The sequence below is a fragment of the Lepisma saccharinum genome, chromosome 20 (assembly GCF_977018435.1).
Source record: "Lepisma saccharinum chromosome 20, izLepSacc3.1, whole genome shotgun sequence".
NCBI lineage: Eukaryota > Metazoa > Arthropoda > Insecta > Zygentoma > Lepismatidae > Lepisma > Lepisma saccharinum.
This window is the reverse complement of record NC_139248.1, coordinates 28,610,766-28,631,013: the sequence shown is the minus strand read 5'-3', so window position 1 is coordinate 28,631,013 and position 20,248 is coordinate 28,610,766. Positions and strand designations below refer to the sequence as shown.

General features: G+C 39.1%; 1 protein-coding gene across 2 annotated transcripts in view; it reads right to left on the bottom strand.

Moving 5' to 3' along the window:
- ome (dipeptidyl peptidase 4 omega) overlaps nt 1-20,248 on the bottom strand; it is a 391,261-nt gene that overhangs the window by 62,547 nt on the left and 308,466 nt on the right. For both annotated transcript variants that reach the window (XM_083142288.1, XM_083142289.1), the window contains exon 2: nt 5,782-6,037. In XM_083142288.1, the coding sequence (XP_082998414.1) occupies nt 5,782-6,037 (256 nt within the window). The remainder of the gene's footprint in view (nt 1-5,781; nt 6,038-20,248) is intronic.

Below are 20,248 nucleotides of genomic sequence, written 5' to 3'. Positions count from 1 at the left end.
ATAGAAATTATCGTTGACATGTAAGGAACACAAAAATATTTGCATTATTATCATATGACCAATGTAACTTGAGTTGTACCCCAAAAAGGAATGGTCGGCACGCCACTGATTCAAGCTTCAAAATGCAGAGTTACATTGAAATGACTATAGCTCAGAAACTAAATGCCCTAGAGATATGAAAGATATACCGTTGTACGCAGAATGAATCACAGATTCAGACGATATATAATTTATGCACATTCGGCGTACATATGGAGGGGGGAAAGGGGGGAAATCCCCTCAAAAATACTTTTCTTAAAAAAATGGTGTTCCCCCCCCCCCGAAAAAATGTCAAAATGCAAAATTTATGCAAATTTGGCCTATATATGGAGGGGGAAGGGAGAAAACCCCCAAAAATTATTTTAAAAAATTGTCACTTCACCCAAAAAATGTCCTCGCACTTGGGCACAAAACGACACCTACGCACAACATTCACGGACGAAAAGCTAGAACGCAGTGAAAAATGATCGCCAATTCTTGCAGCTGCTTGAAATTCTATTTTTAGACAATGCAGGGTAACCTCTGTTGCAACTTGTGGACACTTGTGCTAAAAAAACAAAGGTTTCCTTCAGCGCGCTTCGAAATTCCATTCTCACAACGCAGATTCAACAACCAGTCTTCCCCCTCCCCCTCCCCCATCCCCTGCTTGCGCCCTCACGGAAAACTTTCATTTTGACATCGGATACTGATAAACAAGCTTCCTTCGAATGCAGTTCACAGGAGGGAGTGAAAAGCATTGCTTTAGAACAACAAAGCCGGTCTTCCTTTGTCGGCAAAACTTTGACCTTGAAAAGAGACGCAAAAGAGAAGGCCCTTTTCCCGCCTTTCCCCACTCCATTTTCATGAAAACAAAAAAAATGAAAATACATTTCTATTAAATACATGTGTTAGGAACAATATTAAAAAAAAATCGAAATTCTAGCCAAAAATAGAAAAGTTATAACGTAAAAACTACGACCTTGACACAGCGTCTCGATCGAGACGCTTGGGACCGTGAGGGTTACATTTGGGTATCTCGATCGAGACGCTTGGGACACAAGAGGAAGACTTACATCATCCCTATGTTGTTTCAACCTGTCTTTCAGCCTCTTTTTCGTTTCTCCTATGTACACACTGACATTCTTTACATTTCACTTCGTAGATAATCCCTTCCTCTTCTCTGTTTTCCTTTTTCTTGTTTGCATTCTACGCTATTCCTAAGATGCTTCTCCCTCCCTTCCTGTAAGTTTTAATGCCCGCTTTCCTAAGCACTTTGCATATCTTTTCTGTGGTCTTCCCCATACTCCATATTCCAAAACTCCTCTCTTTTTCTTTCTCTTCCAATTCTCCCCTGCCACTTTTCTTCCTTCTTCTATTTATGTCAAGTCTATCCTCCTTCTCATAGCCATTCTTTTCCAGCCGTTTCCATAGGCTATTTATTTTGCCTTCTTTTTCACATTCTTTCTTGCATATTTTCTTCATTCTGTCCTCCATATTCTTTATAAAATTTCTTTTTGTCATCTCACTTACATCACTTCTTTTGTGGCAGAATATCCCTGCTGCACACTTCTTCTGATGCCAAGCGGTTTCAATTTCTTGTCCTCTCTTCCTTTTCATCAATATATCTAGGTAGCTTATCTTGTCTTCTTCTTCTATTTCGAGTTCCAATAATATCCCTCTTTCTTAACTGCAGATTCTTGATTACGAGGCCGAAATTAGTGAGTATGCGTAATTTCAAAACAATCGGAGATACTTCCGGTATTGTAAATTTATACCCAAAAACTGGAATATTATATTACCTTCTTTTACTTGAACTTCCTCTGTAATTACAAGCCATTCATCATAAATATTTCCTCATTGGCCGCCAGCCCGCCATCCTCACGCTCACACAGTTTCTCTCTTCTTACTCTTTGCCTCACGAGATCGAAACACAAATGGCTATATTCTGTGGCTCAAACCTATGGTGAGCAAGGTTCAAATTCGATCAGCGATCAAATGAGCAACGATCGCCAAGCAACGCTTATTTGGCCCTCAAGTAGCTGAGCGATCACGTTTGTGCGCTGAGCGCTCAGATACTGGCCGCGCCCCGGGAGCCCCTGTCCAGAAATGCCTCGTTCAGAAGTTATAAGACAAAACCATAGAGATAAGAAGGTATGCCAGCACGTTCGCCTGATCTGTTCTCACATGGATTTTTTTTGGGGGGGTCACGTAAAAAGTATGTGTACTGTAGGGGTGTGCGGGACAGAATTTTTTGGGTCGGGATGAGATCGCGACGGGACATTTTTTAAATCTCGACATTCGGAACGGGAAAAATTCGCAACTTCCCGACAAAGTCGGAAAATTTTCGGGACGGCAAACGTTCAAAATTTCCCGAAGCTCTGGAAATCTCGAATTCTACACGTCATTTTCACTTTAAGTTATTGTTCTTGCATTTCTGGTACAAAAACTAACAATTTTCGATAAGTTCCAGACATTTACAATGCAGAAAACGTCGAGAATTAACGACTTTTTAAAATGACCATTCGGTATTTCCCACTGCTCGGGATCCCGAAAAGTCGGGAATTCATTTCCCAAAGTCGGGGTCGGGACAGGAGTTTATTTTTCCCGATCCCGGTACCGACGTCTCGGGATCCCGTACACCCCTAGTGTACGGACACTTGTGGATAATGAAGCATCCCTGGCAAGAAAATTTGCTGCCTGTGATATCGTCAGAATAACTCCAGAGATGTTAAGAGCATGTGAGACAGAGATTATTTCGATGATGTCATGCCTGCATCAAAGCTGGAGGATGCAATTTTGAACAACTGCTACAAATGCATTAATCTTGGCTAGGTATGGATGATGTAGTGATGGTAGAAAATAGTAATTGACATAATAAAGCTACAAACGGAGATCATTCATTTTTCCCACTTTCACAACCATCAACAATTTTGGTTAAACTTTGGTTTTGTTGGGACTATTTTACGCTCAGATAGGGGCTCATCGGCAATAGGCGTACGGCAGAGGCGGCGAATTGACATTTTGTGTGTGTGTGTATAATGTACGCAGGGTCGGCGCCAGGGATCGCGAAAGGGTGCGCCCCTTATGCAAATCAAAACCAGCGCCCGAAAGTAAATTTCCAGAGAGAGAAGTAAGACCATCTATGCATTTCAGACTGTTACTACCAAGGAGTTTGGCCTTAAATGCATGAACAATTGTTTGGATGAATAGGAGCGCGAAAATTTGAGAGATTTATATCATTTTTGCTGTACAATACAATACAATACAATATATTTATTCATCGTTAGACATTGTACAATGCAATAGATGTCGTCAGTATTTGGTTACATATTTGTTATTGTATATATGTAAATATATAATTATATATAGAGAGAGGGATTACATGGAACTCCAATATGTTATAGATACTAATATGAGAGTATATGCATATATAAAGTAAGAGTACATAGACATAAGACAATTATAATATTAGTGACGATGAAATAATATAAATATGGCAGTGGCAATATACATAACAATAATTCATAAAACAGGAAATAAACAATACAATACATTCTAGAATATTAAATCATTTTTGGGATGGATTTCGAATTCTTCTAGATTGTAGAAGACCTTTTCTTTTAACCAGGATTGAAGTACACTTTTAAATTTTTTAAGAGAGACACTGTGAGCAGCTTCTGGTAACATGTTGTATAACTTAATTCCTAAATACTTGTAACTATTTTGTGTTTTACTTAATCTGATTGATGGTGTGTCGAGCTTGTAACAGAATCTTGTATTGTGTCTGTGCACAGTGTGTCTTGCGTTATAATTATGTACATTTTCTTTTGTATACACTAGACAGGTAAATATATATGAGCTTGGCACAGTCATTATCTTTAGTTCTTTAAAGAGATTTTTACAGGAAACAGACTGATCAAAGACTCCTGCCATGCTTCGTAAAGCTTTTTTCTGCCAGATAAATACATCCCCAGCACCAGATGAGTTTCCCCACAAGAGAATTCCATAAGTCAGAAGGCTATGAAAATATGCATAATGCATATGCATATGTTATGAGGCGGATGAGAAACTAAATGCGTACACAAATTAGTGTTAACATGTTGCATATGTATTTTCTACATTATCTTACGTCGCTCCATGTTGCATATGTAAAACATATGTTATACGTACAAAATAATTATATTCGTCATGTATTTTCTGTCTTTCAAAAATACAGTTTGTGTGCTTGTTTTCAATTATTAGCTAATGTGAAATTCAACGTCTTGATAAAATATTTAAAATAGTTTGTTCAAAGCAAGTGCTTTAGCACCGACTTCTTCCCTTTTTCTGTGATTTACGACGATAATAACGTCTTTGATACTACTACTACTACTACTACTGACAATAATAAATGTCATTATTATTATTGGCACGTTTATCATGGTACTTGCCCCCCCCCCCCCACCCAGACAAAAATGTCGTGGTTGCGCCTCTGCTAAAACATGCATTCATATTTTATGCTTTTTTTTCAACATCGCACCCCCTAAATTTTATTCCACACCCCCTCAGTACCCCCAGATGATTAATCCTGGCGCCGCCACTGAATATATGCACATCTTGAGAAATTTTGGGGACGCAGGTAGTCCCTTGCTCCCCACCCTACAAGTTGGCGCCTATGCCTACAGAAAAAGAAGGTTCAGCGCCACTGTGCTAGTTTCGCATCCCAGAAGAAGGGATTGCCTAGAACCTTCTACCAACCAACAACGGTTTTGATTTATAACTCCTGACTTGGGTGCCTTCGGACTGAGGTTCCTTATCTCATATTGATGCTTTTGTCCCTCTCCATCAGCCTTGAAAGTTTGTGACATGGTCACGGAAACACCCTATATATTTAATAACAATTTTTTAAAAAAATATTAATTTACTTTTTATATAACGTAGTAAATATATAATAATAATAATAATAATTCATATATATGTTTGGGGATTATGTAAATTTAGGAACTCCTCCCGCATCAGTCTTACCCTATTTATAACTATGGAGCCATTATTTCCAATCCACCCACACTTTATACCTGCAGTACATGTTATGACATCACAGCATTGTCAAAAAATTAACTAAGGGGTGTCTCAGAAATATTTTCGTTTTTAAAAGTATTAAAATAAATACTTAAATTTTTTGTATAAAGATAAATTTATTACCAAAAGAAAGCTTAAACATTAAATTTTTATTTGTGGAAATGCGTATTGGACAAATGGTGACCGTTCATGTTTTCACATTCAATTATTCTTGAACTAAAGTCTTCGATCACTCGCCGAAGCGAGGATCCTCACTGACAGACTGGCGCACACGGTCAAGTCAACGTTTCTGTTCAATCTTGATGATCGAAACCTGGCGGTTTACTCGTCATAGGGCTACCAGTGTTTTCAAACTTCTCACCCAATATTTAATTAAATTTGCGCTTATGACGTCTCTCATTCCTGCCAGGTTATAATGATGCCGGTACAAACGACGCACAACAACATAATCATTATTTTTATAAAACGCACGAACACAAAAAGCACGCTGCTGCCTCGTAAAGCGCTCCATGGCAACTAAATATTAACAATGTTGCCAAGCGTTAGCGATCTATCTCATTTCTCCGTAATGTGCGAATTGGCCCAGAGGGCTGATTCAAAAACGAAAATGTTTCTGAGACACCCATTATATATTTTTCCACATCAAATTCTGAAACAAACTGAAACTACATAGTTGGTCACATAACTAGTTACAGAAGGACCTACCCGATATCCAAGATCCATTAAACTTCGTTGCGGACATCTTGCCAGCTACAAAATCTTCTAGAGTTACTGTCGGTATAGTGCTAGGCCTCGGCGTACTCTTCAATGCATCGTATTCACCATCTTCAGCACCTTTTTCAGGGCCAGAGCTCAACATAACTGATCCAACCACAATCAGTGCAATTACTAATATAACAACTCCAGCTGTAACTAGCACTGATTTCCATGTCCAACGTTTGTTATGTTTTGCAATCAGGTCCTGTAAATAAAGAAAGGGGATAATTATTTTCTGCTGGTTTTCTCATAACATTAAATAATGTTGTAATATACGTAAGTAGAATTCTAGCATAATGCCAAATGATATTGGGTGGCCAAAATTAAAGTTACCAAACTCAGAGCCCTCTGTAGCCTGTTTGAGGCATCGTAGAAGTCTGAAATTTGGTGAATCCAGTATGCAGACCATGGGAAAGAGGATGGCGATAAAAAATAGTTCAATTTTCCGCCACCAGGTTGAAATGTGGCGCTGTATTAATGAAGTCCTTTCGCATGACAATAACCTCGCAGTGCAGCTGCACTATTACTACCGTTCTGATAAAAAAAAAAAAAAACTTCACCAGCAATACACGTTCATTCTTATTTAATGGCATGGTGATCACTTCCGAACTTTTGTTCAGCACTCACGTTAAGTGATTTAGCCAAGTTATTAATTAGAAAGACATTTGTTAGTGGCTGGAAGTTGCGAGAAAATAATCTCTCGTTTATTGCAAGATTGCAAGGTCAAGGCACATCCATAACCAATTGGAGCAGTTCACGTCATTATTACAACCCATCATGGAAGTACAGCGCCACATTTCAACCTGGTGGCGGAAATTGAACATTTTTTTATCGCCATCCTGTTCCCCATGGTCTGCATAATGGATTCACCAAATTTCAGAGTTCTACGATGCCTCAAACAGGCTCTGAGTTGGGTAACTTTAATTCTGACCACCCGGTACATAGAAATTGAAAACAATGTTGACACTGTTACAAATATTAGTTTCTGCATACATGAGCAACAAATAAGAATCTGCAATTGCTGTAGTTACTAGAACTGAGACAAGTTTTGGTCTCCCTCAAATATATTAATGTTCCTTCAAGACAATTCAACTGAATAAGAAATCGTAGTCTATCTTTTCTCTATCATTGGCTTGATCATAGAAAAGATAACCATTATAATTAAACATGTATAAATAAATAAATTTGGTACATTTATAAACTAGCAAATTAATGCCTTTAACAACTGGTTCAAAATGTCGAGAAATTAGACAATAGGTGAAATGTTTCTAATACGTGTTAGATTTTATTTAATTATTGCTTTCTATAAATAATGGTCAATAAAATTTCATACTTTTATTGTGGTATGTTTCTATAAAGGCGTAAATCTGTTAATGGTCTCTCGAAAGGAAGAATTTCCATATCAGAGCTGTAGCTAGAGATTTCAGCGCCCAGGACGAGAATAGATTTTCACACTCCCTGAACCGAATTTGCAACCCCCCCCCTGCCTAGATAAGGCTCACATACTTAGACAATGAAGAAAGTTTATGTACCTAATCTTTTCAGTTGAATCCGACGAAAATAAAACTTAGCATTCAAGAAATGTGACTAATAAAAGGACAGTCGGTTGTGCATCCCACCTCATCTTCATTCAAGCAGTGTGAAGTATTGTTCACCTCTGCAAATTCGATTGCAAATTAAAGATCTGATATACGTAACTAGGCGGAGGGGCTAAAAATAAGAGACTTTGAGAACACATTAGTTTCCTATTAAATTAACATGTAAGTGCTAGGTTTAATTCCGACAAGAGGAGGTGAGAAATGGAAGAGAAATAGCAGGTCGGTCTAATGTCTGTGTTCCGGGGGGCTAGGGTAACTATAATGACAACCCCCTTCGCAGCTACGGCTCCGTTCCTCACTAGTCCATTTTGATATAATTATAAAATCTTATCTATGACAAGTGGCGGCGATTGGGTTCCAAAAATAGGGGGGCATGGTGCGAGAACTGGGGGAGGGGGTCATGGACAGTTATCAGTTCAGTTTATCTTGGTAACGGGAAAAGATCAACTCAGTGATAACCCACCCCCCCTCTCTCTCCCTGTCCCGACAATCAAAAATACAGTTGCTTACAGAGAAAGACTGTCACCTGGCGTACAGCATAGCCCCCTTGGCCCCCCATTTGGGTACGGGCCTGGTGAGCGCGGATCACTACGACGCCAGGGGTTCCAGGTTCGAATCCCGGTTAAGATATGGTTCTTTGTGTTTGTCTGTCCCGATTGAAAAAGTAGAGAGTTGATGTGTGGGGAAAACTGGCGCTTAGGAGTTTTCTGTTAAAAGAAAGAGAAAAAAGTACGTTGAGTGGTCGGACTTGCCACCGACGTTCCCGGGTTCAAATCTCAGCCTGGGCATACTGCCTCTTCATCAATTTCATCTAATCACCAGAAATCATCCTCATCATCGCGATTGGCCAAAAGAGACAGGAATGCGGCGTAAATTAGAAAAATTATAAATGCAAAAATCCCTAAAATTTTGCCGAACGAAACTTCCACGGCACCACTTTCCAATTAATGCGCAGTTACTTCTTAACTTTCTGAACACTTCTGACACCAATAGTACTAACAATTAAGCCCCAAGGGAACCCCCAAACCCACTACTGCAATGTATTAAATGTCATTTGTTTGTGAGTTATGAGGGAACGCGTTCTTATCTCTCCTTTGCTTACACATTTGGAAGAAAATTATTCAGTTCGGTAGGAAGGTCAGAGTCCACAATATAAACAAACAAATGACTGTCAGAGGTTACCCAATAAATTGAAAGATACGATTGAGTAAGTACTTAACTACGACACTGATAAGGCAACATCTGACCTTACATTCCCAGTGCCAAAAGAGGCGGGAAAATACGTGTCTTCAGGATAAGACGGTTTTAAGAAGAGGAAAAAATGGAGTGCGTGTAGAAAAGATATGCAAAACAATGTAAAGATGAAATTTTTGCTAAGTCACTTTTAAGAGCTGTTTAAGAGACAACAATTCAGCTGGGAATAGCGGACCAATATCTGTTTCATAATATTTCTGTAATTGCTCTGCTTTTGCTATCAGCAATGGAGGTTAGGTAAGGAAATCAGGTTGGAAGGCCCCCAAAGTTAATAGTAAATTTGTTCTATCTACAGGATTTTCATCCCTGAACTTCTAGTAAGACCGGCTTATCTCATATGCACCTACAGTACGATATCAACTAGTAGTCCCACACGCCACACCACAGAGCTATGGAAGAAAATCTCACGGTTAGAATGAAATTAATGATTAGTTTGTGGTATAGAGCATTAAACACAAGTTTTTTTAACCGAAAACCACCTCATGCAAGCCAATAACAAATCCTTTCATCTTTGGTGGTCTTTTCTCCGATGCGGTTCTAGGCAAATTACTGCGTTTATTGTTTTACACACACATATTTCAGCATGTAAAGGACATAGCAAGGGCCCCTAAAGTCTTGTTCAGCTCCCCCCCCCCCCTTCCCACACACACACTACGGGGTTTTGCGGTTTATATAGCAGATCCGATACTAGAAAAGTCATTGTTACTTGTAGGGCCTCCCCGATGGCGCAGTGGGGGAGGCACATTTTGGTTAGGATCCCACTTTAAACTGTAGGTCCAGTCCAGATTTGCCTTACTGTGCATAAAGTGGACTTAAAACACTAAATGAATCAATCAATCATTGTTACTTGTAACTGTTTTAAGTGTTACTTCAAAACAAAGAAATGCAGCGGTGGCGTTCTGGAAATTTTAATTTCTTTTTACTATTGAAAAGCTGATATTGAGGTTCGCTAATCGCAATAATGTTAGGCAACACACATAACGCATTACACGAAGTGAGCATTTCAGGATATAGGTGTCCCATTTTTATTGCGGGTGACTATACGTATCTTCATAAACTTTTATCTTCGCGTATAATGTTTAAGAAATTAAAGTTAAAATATACAAAACAGTAATTTTACTTGTAGTATGTGATGGATGAGAAACTTGGTCCATTACATTAAAAAGAGGAACATAAATTAACGGCAGTTGAAAATAAAATCATTAGGAAAATATTCAGACCTAAAAGGGATGAGGAGGTGAGCGGAGAATGTTACATTAATGTAGAACTGCACAATTTGTATTCCTGTCCAGATATTATTAGAATAATTAAATCAAGAAGGCTTAGGTGGGCAGGCCATGCGGCACGAATGGGAGAGGAAAGGAGAGTTTACAGGATTCTTGTTGGGAAACCTGATGGTAAGATACCAGTAGGAAGGCCAAGACGAAAATGGAGGGAAAAGTTGAGATGAACGTAAAGGAAATCGGTAAGGATGTAAAAGATTGGATTGATCTTACCCAGGATAGGAACAGATGGAAGACTTGTGTTGCTGCAGCCATAAACCTTCGGGTTTAAGAAGGCTAGAGAGTTACTTAGTTAGCTAGACTGTACGTATCTGTAGTTTCTTTTAGGAACCAGTTGCGAAAAGAGTTTTTTTTTTAAAAAAAAAAAAAAAGCTCAAACAGCATATAATCAGTCATCCTAATGGTTGCGATTAACCAAAAGTGGGGGAAAAGTAACGCTAAATGACAAAAATTCAAGTACCACAATAGCTTCATGGTGGTTTTTATAATGCAGGCAAAATAAACATTTTTACGTTAAGCTACCTTGTATCTATGGACGTCCGGAAAGGGGGCAAAGGCTTTTCCCTGGAAAATGAATGTCCACCTAAAAGGTATACATTTCACACAATTTCATTTCAGTTACAAATGTTAATTATTATAAGAGCGTCGAAGGAACGTGATAATTTCAGACTGAAGCAGTGTTTTTTTTTTTTTGAGGGGCTTCACTGGAAAAAATTACCTTGCTTGCCCCCTCCCTGGAAAAAAATCCTGCTGACATCCATGCTTGCAGCGCCGTCCCTGCGCAACTGACTGTACCAAATAGTAGTTGAAGGAAAAGTAAATTAACTCAGATACAACAGTAGAATTATTAAACATGAAGATATTTCTAAAGTTAAATATTTTGACATGGAAGCTTAAGGCGACATAATTTTTGTATTTTCCCGTCCGTCTAAACGAATAAGCTCATTACATCCTAAAGTTTTCATGAATCAAGTAATTATCATTAAAATTCAATCTACGCCCCTCCCCTTTTATTTGTGAACACGGCTCGTTTTAAGTTAGTACGTCATCCTACATGTCAAAAGTCCATGTTCATTTTGGCTTTAGTGAATAACACATTGCACTATCTTAAATGTTTAAAAGTAAATGACGAAACTGGCGCCTCCAAGCGATAATTTCAAAACCTTTACTACGATTTTTAATCAATTGTTCAGCACATTTAGGTGATGCAATTATTTTATGACCGTCCAGAGCAGACACCATCGTGACAAAAGTTTATCGCCGTCTAGCTAGTTTTATGGCGCTGTTTTCTTACTCGATACAGCCGGAGGAACAAACAAAAACGGAAGCTGGAGTGGGGTGATCTTGAACTGTGACGACATGAACGAATATTCATGTTTCAGTCCAATTTTTCTCTCTTTTGCTGGAGGCACATAGTGGCTCGATCCCACTTTAAATTGTAGGTCCAGTCCCATTTAGCCTTACTGTGAATAAAGTGGACATTCAACAAAACCCTCTCTCTCTCTTGCTTCACAGCTGTTTATGCACGCAGGTTGATACAGTGAAATCTCAGTTAAACGTTTTTTCCTGTCCACAACCATTCCCACATGAATTTGCCAAAAATTTGGACAACATTATTAACATTATGTTTCTAGAGCCACACCATAGTTCCAGTTAGTTATTCACTCAAATTATACATTGCTGTGAAACAACGTTTCTTTACTAATTAACCTATTATACACCTCAACTTCCAAATTGGTTCCGGAAGATCCCTTTAGCCGATCTTCCCGTGAGCTGACCCGAAAGCCAACTGAGTAAAATCTGATCTGCAATTTTTAATCTGTATAGATGCGCCTCTAGCGACGACTTACGCGTACTGCGTGGCGTCGAATGAAGCAGGTAACGGCATCTTTACGGAATTCAGAGTAACCAAGTGCAGCAGGTACATGTAACGTTCACGACGGACTCAAAATAGTGCTCCATATTACGAGTATGTGGTTATGCGCTAATCTTATTATGACGAATGATTAAGATTAGTAAAATAAATAATACAGGGTGTCCCAGAAGTCTTTCCCTGATTACAAACTTTATTCATATCCGCTATATGCAAGGTAGAGGTGTGAAAGTGGTGCCAAAATGTTGGAAAACTAACCAAGTTTTTTTGTTTTTTTTTTTGTTGCAGGTTTGAAGTAACGTGGCTGTAGTGTAGCAGTGTCAGTGCCCAGAAAGCCGGAAATGTTCACAAATCAGGAAAAAGCTCAGCATGTCCTCTGATATCACGAGACTCGCAATAAAAGTGCAGAGGAACTTTCAAATATACAGAATTCTTTCGTCTAGAATATCTGCCATCAATAAGTTGGTATTTTAAAAATGGAATTTATCTTCATTCCCAAATCCTGTCAAGTCCAAGAAACATTGTATGGAAAGATGCCACCCGATGTCAAGAGCATTAATTCCGGATTCCTTTGCACTGACACTGCTACACCACAGCCACATTACTGAAACCTGCAACAAATAAACTTGGTTAGTTTTCCCAACATTTTGGCACCACTTTCGCATCTCTACATTGCATATAGCGGATATGAATAAAGTTTGTAATCAGGGAAAGACTTCTGGGACACCCGGTACATTGAATATTGATCGCGTAAATCGGTAAGAGACGTAAATATTCAAGAACAGAATTAAGAAACATGCTACACAGTATATTTTGGCAATTTGAGAAACAGAAATAACCTGCTTACCATGCAGGATTGCTGGATGTGTTTTTATTCTATTGAGATATCACTGGTCACACATGGCTAAACAACACACTCACATATCACATATTCATTGTATCATGAAGGATCAAGGCCCGGAATAGGAATAGAAATCCTTCTGTAATATTCTTAATTTGAATCTTTGATTGCAAAAATGACTTCAATTCTTTCTGCACTCATCAATACAAATACATTGTTTTAAACTCTAATAAAATTGTAAAACATATTAGGATTTTTAATTCTTCGTGTGTTTATTTAATTTACGCCCTGCATAGCCATTGATATGCTGGGATGTGTCTGAATAGAGATTGATATCTACAGTGCCACAGAAGGTATACAAGACGAATATTTATAAAGTGGGTTTAGAAAATTCATCTTTCGCTCCTGAATAGACCGTAGCCATGGAATGACTTAAGTTCGTTTTTTACAAGATTCACTGTGAACAACCCTGTACATAGCACTCATGCTAAAGAATGCATTTGCATAGGTTTTTCTGCTGGCTATTTAAATATCAATTACCAAGTTTCGTAGATAAACAGTAATTTATATGATCGAGATCCGCAGCTTACCTCGCCTAATTCTGCATTCATAGTGACTGAAAGTTTGCAAAAGAAACTATCCGAGGTACGGTCTCCTCGGGTTTTCCGGATCAAAGTTTCCGAAAGTTAATAAAACAACTCTTTCGACTAAAGACAGGCATCAGCGTGGCAGAAGGGCGATCGATCCTACAGGGCGGCCGTTGGAAATCCTCTTCACTTTTTTTCTTTCCTTTTGTTTTCCCAATAGTCTCGAAGTTTTCGGGGAAAAAAGACTCGTTTGGTTGGAGAACAGCGACCCGTGGTTATAAGCGGGTTCTTAGTTGCGAACGTGGAATAGAGAAGGGATTTACCAACTTTAAAAGTGGTCAAAAAAGTATTTCGGGAAAGTTGACAGCACTGGAGGATGAGGCTTGGTTCAAAACATGGCTTACAAAGATTCCTGAATGTAATGTTGAGGGACACTCACAAAGAACACCCACGTCCAGGCAGCAGAGATTCGAACACGGGACACCTGGCGTCGTAGTGCGTTGTGCTAACCACTCCGCCACAGAGGTCGGCATGTGTTCTTCCATCTAAAGCTTTACGCCCACTGAGACGCAGCAAGAGATCCGTTTACGGCGTCTCAGTGGATGATAATCGTTAAGATAACCTGCAGACTTCTGGCACGGAAATTCCTGCTTCGGTCCCGCGCGTTTTCCTGTAGCGGGCGTTACACTATTTGATTTAAATAGAAGCACAGAGTCGCCAGAACTACCGCGAAAGGGATTAAGCGCGAAAGTGAAAGTTTCGCGCTTGTTCCTTTCGCGCATAATCCGTTTCGCGGTTGTTCCTTTCGCGCATAATCCATTTCGCGGTTGTTCCTTTCGCGCATAATCCGTTTCGCGGTTGTTCCTTTCGCGCATAATCCGTTTCGCGGTTGTTCCTTTCGCGAATAATCCGTTTCGCGGTTGTTCCTTTCGCGCATAATCCGTTTCGCGGTTGTTCCTTTCGTGAATAATCCGTTTCGCGGTTGTTCCTTTCGCGAATAATCCGTTTTGCGGTTGTTCCTCTTGCGCTTAATCCAGTTTTCAATTTTGGTTTCGCGATTAATCCATTTCGCGGTTGTTCCTTTCTCGCTGATTCCGGTGTTACATTTTTGTTTCGCGATTAATCCCTTTTTGCGGCTGTTCCTTTCGCGGTTATTCCGGTGTTCAATTTTGGTTTCGCGCTTAATCAGTTTCGCGGTTGTTCCTTTCGGGTTTATTAAAGTTTTCAATTTTGGTTTCGCGATTAATCCATTTCGCGGTTGTTCCTTTCGCGCTGATTCCGGTGTTACATTTTTGTTTCGCGATTAATCCCTTTTTGCGACTGTTCCTTTCGCGGTTATTCCGGTGTTCAATTTTGGTTTCGCGCTTAATCAGTTTCGCGGTTGTTCCTTTCGGGTTTATTAAAGTTTTCAATTTTGGTTTCGCGATTAATCCATTTCGCGGTTGTTCCTTTCGCGCTGATTCCGGTGTTACATTTTTGTTTCGCGATTAATCCCTTTTTGCGACTGTTCCTTTCGCGGTTATTCCGGTGTTCAATTTTGGTTTCGCGCTTAATCAGTTTCGCGGTTGTTCCTTTCGGGTTTATTCCAGTGTTCAATTTTTGTTTCGCTCTTAATCCATTTCGCGGTTGTTCCTTTCGCGCTTATTCTGGTTTTGAATTTTGGTTTCGCGGTTGTTCCTTTCGCTCTTATTCCATTTCGCGCTTGTTCCGTTTCGCTCATATTCCTCTCGCGTTTAATCATGTGTTACGTTTCACGGTTGTGCTCTTTCTCGCTTAATCCCTTTCGCGGTTATTCCACCGCCCCGTTCTGTTGCTTTCCGGTGACGCGTTTCTCCGCTTCTCAGTGGGCTTAAGCTGCTCGCATTTCCAACTGGCGGCTGGGAAACAACGAATCAGCGACCAGTTGAATTCTCTTCGACTGACATCGGGCATTTTCGTGTCACAAGGCACCGAATGTCTCTGGCGGGACGAAACGAATGAGCGTCGGGTACACAGCATGTTGCCAAACGTACTGTAAAACGGGGGAGGGAGAGAGTTGGTCAGCTCCGTTACTAAATAAAAGTTACACAATAGTACACAAAGCACGGAAAATTAGCACACACAATACCAAAACATGTACAAACAAGCTAATAAAAACAACCGACAAAAGCAGACGTAAGCTTGGCAACGTTGTGACGGGAGAGCAATGTTACCCCTGCAGCTTTTACTTCGCAACTGAGGTTGTTGTCACTCATCGAGGCAGACACCCCATAAGACGATTGGTGGAGAGATCTAAATAGCAAAAAACAGATCAGCCGCCAGTTGGGTCCACGATCAGTTTAGTACCACAATAGAAAACTTCTTCAAGGTTCCTTCATCAATTTGATCCTCTCACCAATTAAAGTTTGTGAAAATGAGTGCAAGACGACGAAAAAGATAATTTAAAGAGGCGGCAAGTTTATATCAGACATCCAGTAATTCTTCCATTTTCAAAATATGGTTGTGAATTATGCTCTCTATCACTGGCGTAATTTTATTTCTGAGAGGGGCTGAAATTGTAAAGGTGGATATTACATAGCTGCATTCTGGAGGGGGGAGGAGGGATAGACAATAAAATATTTCATAATTACTAGGGTTGAGTCGAGATTCTTGCAGCTCCTCACCAACAGTGTTGCCACAATCTGAGGGCACAATTTCCCTTTCCAAAGAGGAAAAGTTCCCGATTGGCACTCAGTTTTCCCCTTCACTAAAAATCGCATAATAATAATAGTAATAATAAATCGTACATAATCTGTACTTATATTGAGTTTGATGTATTAAAATTCCCATGGAATTTTGGTGTTTTTAATTCAATTTCGCTTAAAGACTGAATTCTTTCTGCCACACTCTCCGAGCATATCATTTGTTAACTTATCTATTACATTGTTAGAATCCTTCTACACAGCCACGTCTGAAAACACCAGGAATGTCATGTATCCCTAATTGTTGCAGGGAATACTTTGTTCTCGGCTCCCAATATAATTAGGGTGAATCAAATGTCCGGATTCGCAAAGGCAACTGAGAAACTACAAGTAAAGCATGGATAATTTAAAAATAAAGAGTAAATTAAGGAAAGGTTGATAAATTCTAAAATTGTCCGAGCGGAATTTAAGATAACTTGAGACTGACGAAGACAGATGAGTCCAGACTCTCAAATATTTTCTTGAGCTAGAAACAGATTATTATTTCATTCTTCCATCCTGGGACAAAACGCATCACGTTAATGTCCCCCCCCCCTGTTCGCGAGCTCATTACGATTGCAAAGAAGGAAAGCAGGGGCTTACCAGGAATTATACACCGCCACTCCCTCTTGTTACAGCTTAAGAAGAAATTCTAAGCTAAGAAGAATTACCCTTTCCGATACAACATCCAATGCTATTGAATACGAAAAAAGCACGTGACAACATTGTTTGGTCTCAATCTTACTCAGTGACGTCACACTAATATTAGTAGAGGAAACAAACGGGAAAAAAGGCCTAACCCAGAAATAATTCCAACGCAAATGTTTTTATGCCAGATTGTGCGGAATGGTATAGTGAATAATATATAAAAATCCGCCATCCAAATGTTCGGAGAAAATCCGCCATCTTGGAAAATGGCGGCAAAAATTCAACTTAAAAATTTAAAAAAAAAATATCTCAAAAACGGTTCATTGCACACAAAAAGTGAAGATAAGCAAAATGAAAGAACTGAAAATTTGCTAAATGATGGTCTTTGTTTGATAGAGCTGCCATAAATCTTAATTGAATTAGAAAGATTCAAATATTTTCTATAATTTTTAGAATTAGCGCAAAAGACAGCAAATATATAAGAAACTATGTAATTTATGCCCTAAAGTCACTGAACCAAATTCATAGCCTATGATTTTCCTCTAGAGATTGAAACGTTCTTTAGTCAAAAGAACATGATTTAACTAAAAGAACAAATAATAAGTTCACATGAAAGACTCGAAAGCATACACGTGATGCCTCTCAGGGTATGGGGTAATATCTCTCTTCGTTCGTTGGTCAAAACAAATCAAAGTCAAGTTTTCGCTAAGAGAAAAGAATTATATTTTACGTCTTAGCAAAATAAATACTTATGTGCATAAAATCCACTTCAGTCAAAGAAATAACAACTTCTTACAATTCAACTTAACCACTCTTTAAAACTCGAAGCCCGAACTCCCAAGTCAAGACAAAAGACACTCGTAATTCCCATGGCAACAGCTCTTAACAAGATAATTAGGCTATATACAGGTTAGTTACTATCCTGACATTATCAGTGATAGGTAAATTACAGTAATTGATATTACAAAAACAATAAACATTTGTACAAGAAAAGATAATTAATAACAATAGATATTAACAATAAATATTTGTGCAATGGGAAAGGACGTGTCAATTGCCCCCTCCGAAGAAAAATCAAAATCGACGACGAACTGGAAAACTTTCAACAGTCTAGGAGATTTTGGTTTCAATCTCTGGAAAACAGTTTACAATTCTTCATGTATTTAGTTCACAAGTTCTGAGTTAAAACTGGACTTTGAATAAAGATTCATTTTTTTTGTACAGCATGGGACTTCTGATACATTTTATATAGACGATGACACTCCATACAAATAAGAAGACCAGATCATGTAAACATTCAGCAGCCTATTCAAATATGCTCTCGTTCTACAACATGTCGTAACCACAAACTCATAGAAAACGTTTCCAGTGCCAGGCCTTTCCAAAGACACCTTCCTATGGACAGTCAAGATTTCAACTTAAATCGGTTCTTCGTTCCATTTTCAGTAATTTTACTAGAATCAATCTTCTTTTTCATATGTTCTGGTGAAGGAATCCATTTCTAATGGCTAGCTTTAAATTTCCGGATGCTTAACTGCTTGTCTACGGAAATATCCTCGTCTAGCTTCTTTTAAATCGACACTCCGTCCACCATTAAATATAATATTCTATGTATAAGACTGATTTCAGTTTTATACTTTCGCAGAAACGATTAACCAACAGCTGATCTTATGTTAAATCTTAACAATTAATTAAGATTTCCATTAGAATGGTGCTTTCAGTAGTTTCGAACACTGAGTTACGCTTGCCTACAAATTCAAGTTCTGAGTTCTAGTTCTAGCTCACTGAATTTTTATACTGAACGATCTGCCTTAAAGTACAGGTAAATTCTGATTTGTTATGAATATCAGCATAATATCATTGTCAGCAGACTGTAAAATCTCTCTTCTTGCCACCAGTTTCCTCCGAGACTGCCTAACATAAAGAATAGTTCTATGCTAGGCGAGGGGTAAAATCCCGCACCTGGTCAAGATTAGATCCGGTATCCCAACAGAAGTTCCTCGTTACTGCCACACTTCGCTGTTGCTCAACGCTGGGATATGGTTCAACAATGTATGTCTGCACGCCACTGCTCGTCATTTGAGTTCCGGGAGCATTATTGCTATCTCTCGGTGGAGATAAACGTTGTTGACTTGGCGAAGAAAACCCGCTGTTAGGATACGGTCTATCGTAAGGATTACCTCTGGAAGCTGGATATTCTCGTCGTGATCTAAACTGACGCTGTTGACGGTAATTATTTCCATTTCTAGGGTATGGACTCTCAGCTGGGTTACTCCTATTTTGTTGCTGAACTAAGCGAATTCTAGACGTTCTTTGAACATCTCTGCTGTTTTGTTGAGAGCCAGTTTCTCGTCTCCATGTAGACCGCCAAGCATCTTGTTCCTCTGCTTGCTCATATCTCTTAACAAAATCCGCTAAGAGATCCACGGTGTTCGGAGCATGAGCTAAGCACAATTGCTTTACTCTAAAAGGTAGCTGTCCGATGATTAGGTTAACTACTTCCTGCTCGGTGTAATGATTACTCAGATTCCTATAGGCAGAGTACACAGACCAAACATATTCCTCCACATTGTTATCACTCTGCTTATTGTACCGCCTAGTCCTCACAGACGCCAATTCTCTCTCTTTCGCTTCTGTTGAAGCGAAACGCTTCTTGAACTCTCTGCAGAAATCAGAGTAAGTGCGGAAATCGTTCTTATGCGAATAAAACCAGTGATAGGCCTTTCCAGTTAACAAACGTGGAATGATTTCAAGCCTATAATGTTGAGGAATCTGTAGAATTTCCAGGTTTGTATTCAATTCCTTTAAATATATTTCAGCTGAAGTAGCGATAATATTGCCGTCGAACTTTCTCATAGAATTTATGTCTGCCATTCTAGGAGTTACCCCAGTGTGTAACATGCGTGAAGCAGGCTCTCTTCTGTTTCTTCTGCTGCGAGCAGTTGATTCACTGTCTGAGGAGCTGGATTCGTTCATCTTCTTGTACCTCTTTTTCCGTGAGGTTTTTCCTTGTAGGTTTGAAGCTTCATCTGAACAGATGGGATAAAATGTCGATCTTCCAGAACCTTCATCAGCACGGTGGATTTTAGGATGATCAGAGTTCGTCTGGATCTGTAACCTATTCAGCTGATCAGAAATATGAACAATTTCACTACAGATATGACCAACATCTGAGGAAAATTTGTCTTGTTTAGTTTCAACTGTTTTCCTCCATTCTACGTCAGCTTTTCGGTATCCCTCGGTTTCATTTATATTCTCAGCAAGTTTCTCTGCCACTTTGTGATTAATGGTATCTTCTAACTTATCTGTGATAACAGTTACCTCGTGATTCACATTTTCAAACACTTCCTTTCTGAAACTGCTCTGTTCTTCAGCGATTTCCTTACGAAAGTTACCCTGAGATTGTTCAACCTCTTCTCTCAACAGGGCAATTTCTTTTTGCACATTTGATTCCACTTGTAGAGAGTTTGCTTCACATGTCTGACGTAAGTTAACGATCTCTATTTGAATGCTTTCTTTTATCGTGTGTTGATTTTCTTCCATTTTTACAGTCAAATTGTCCAGTCTCTGTCCCATCTCCAAAGCAGATTCTGTGAGTTTCGAATAACCCTGTGAAAACTTCTCTTCTAAGCG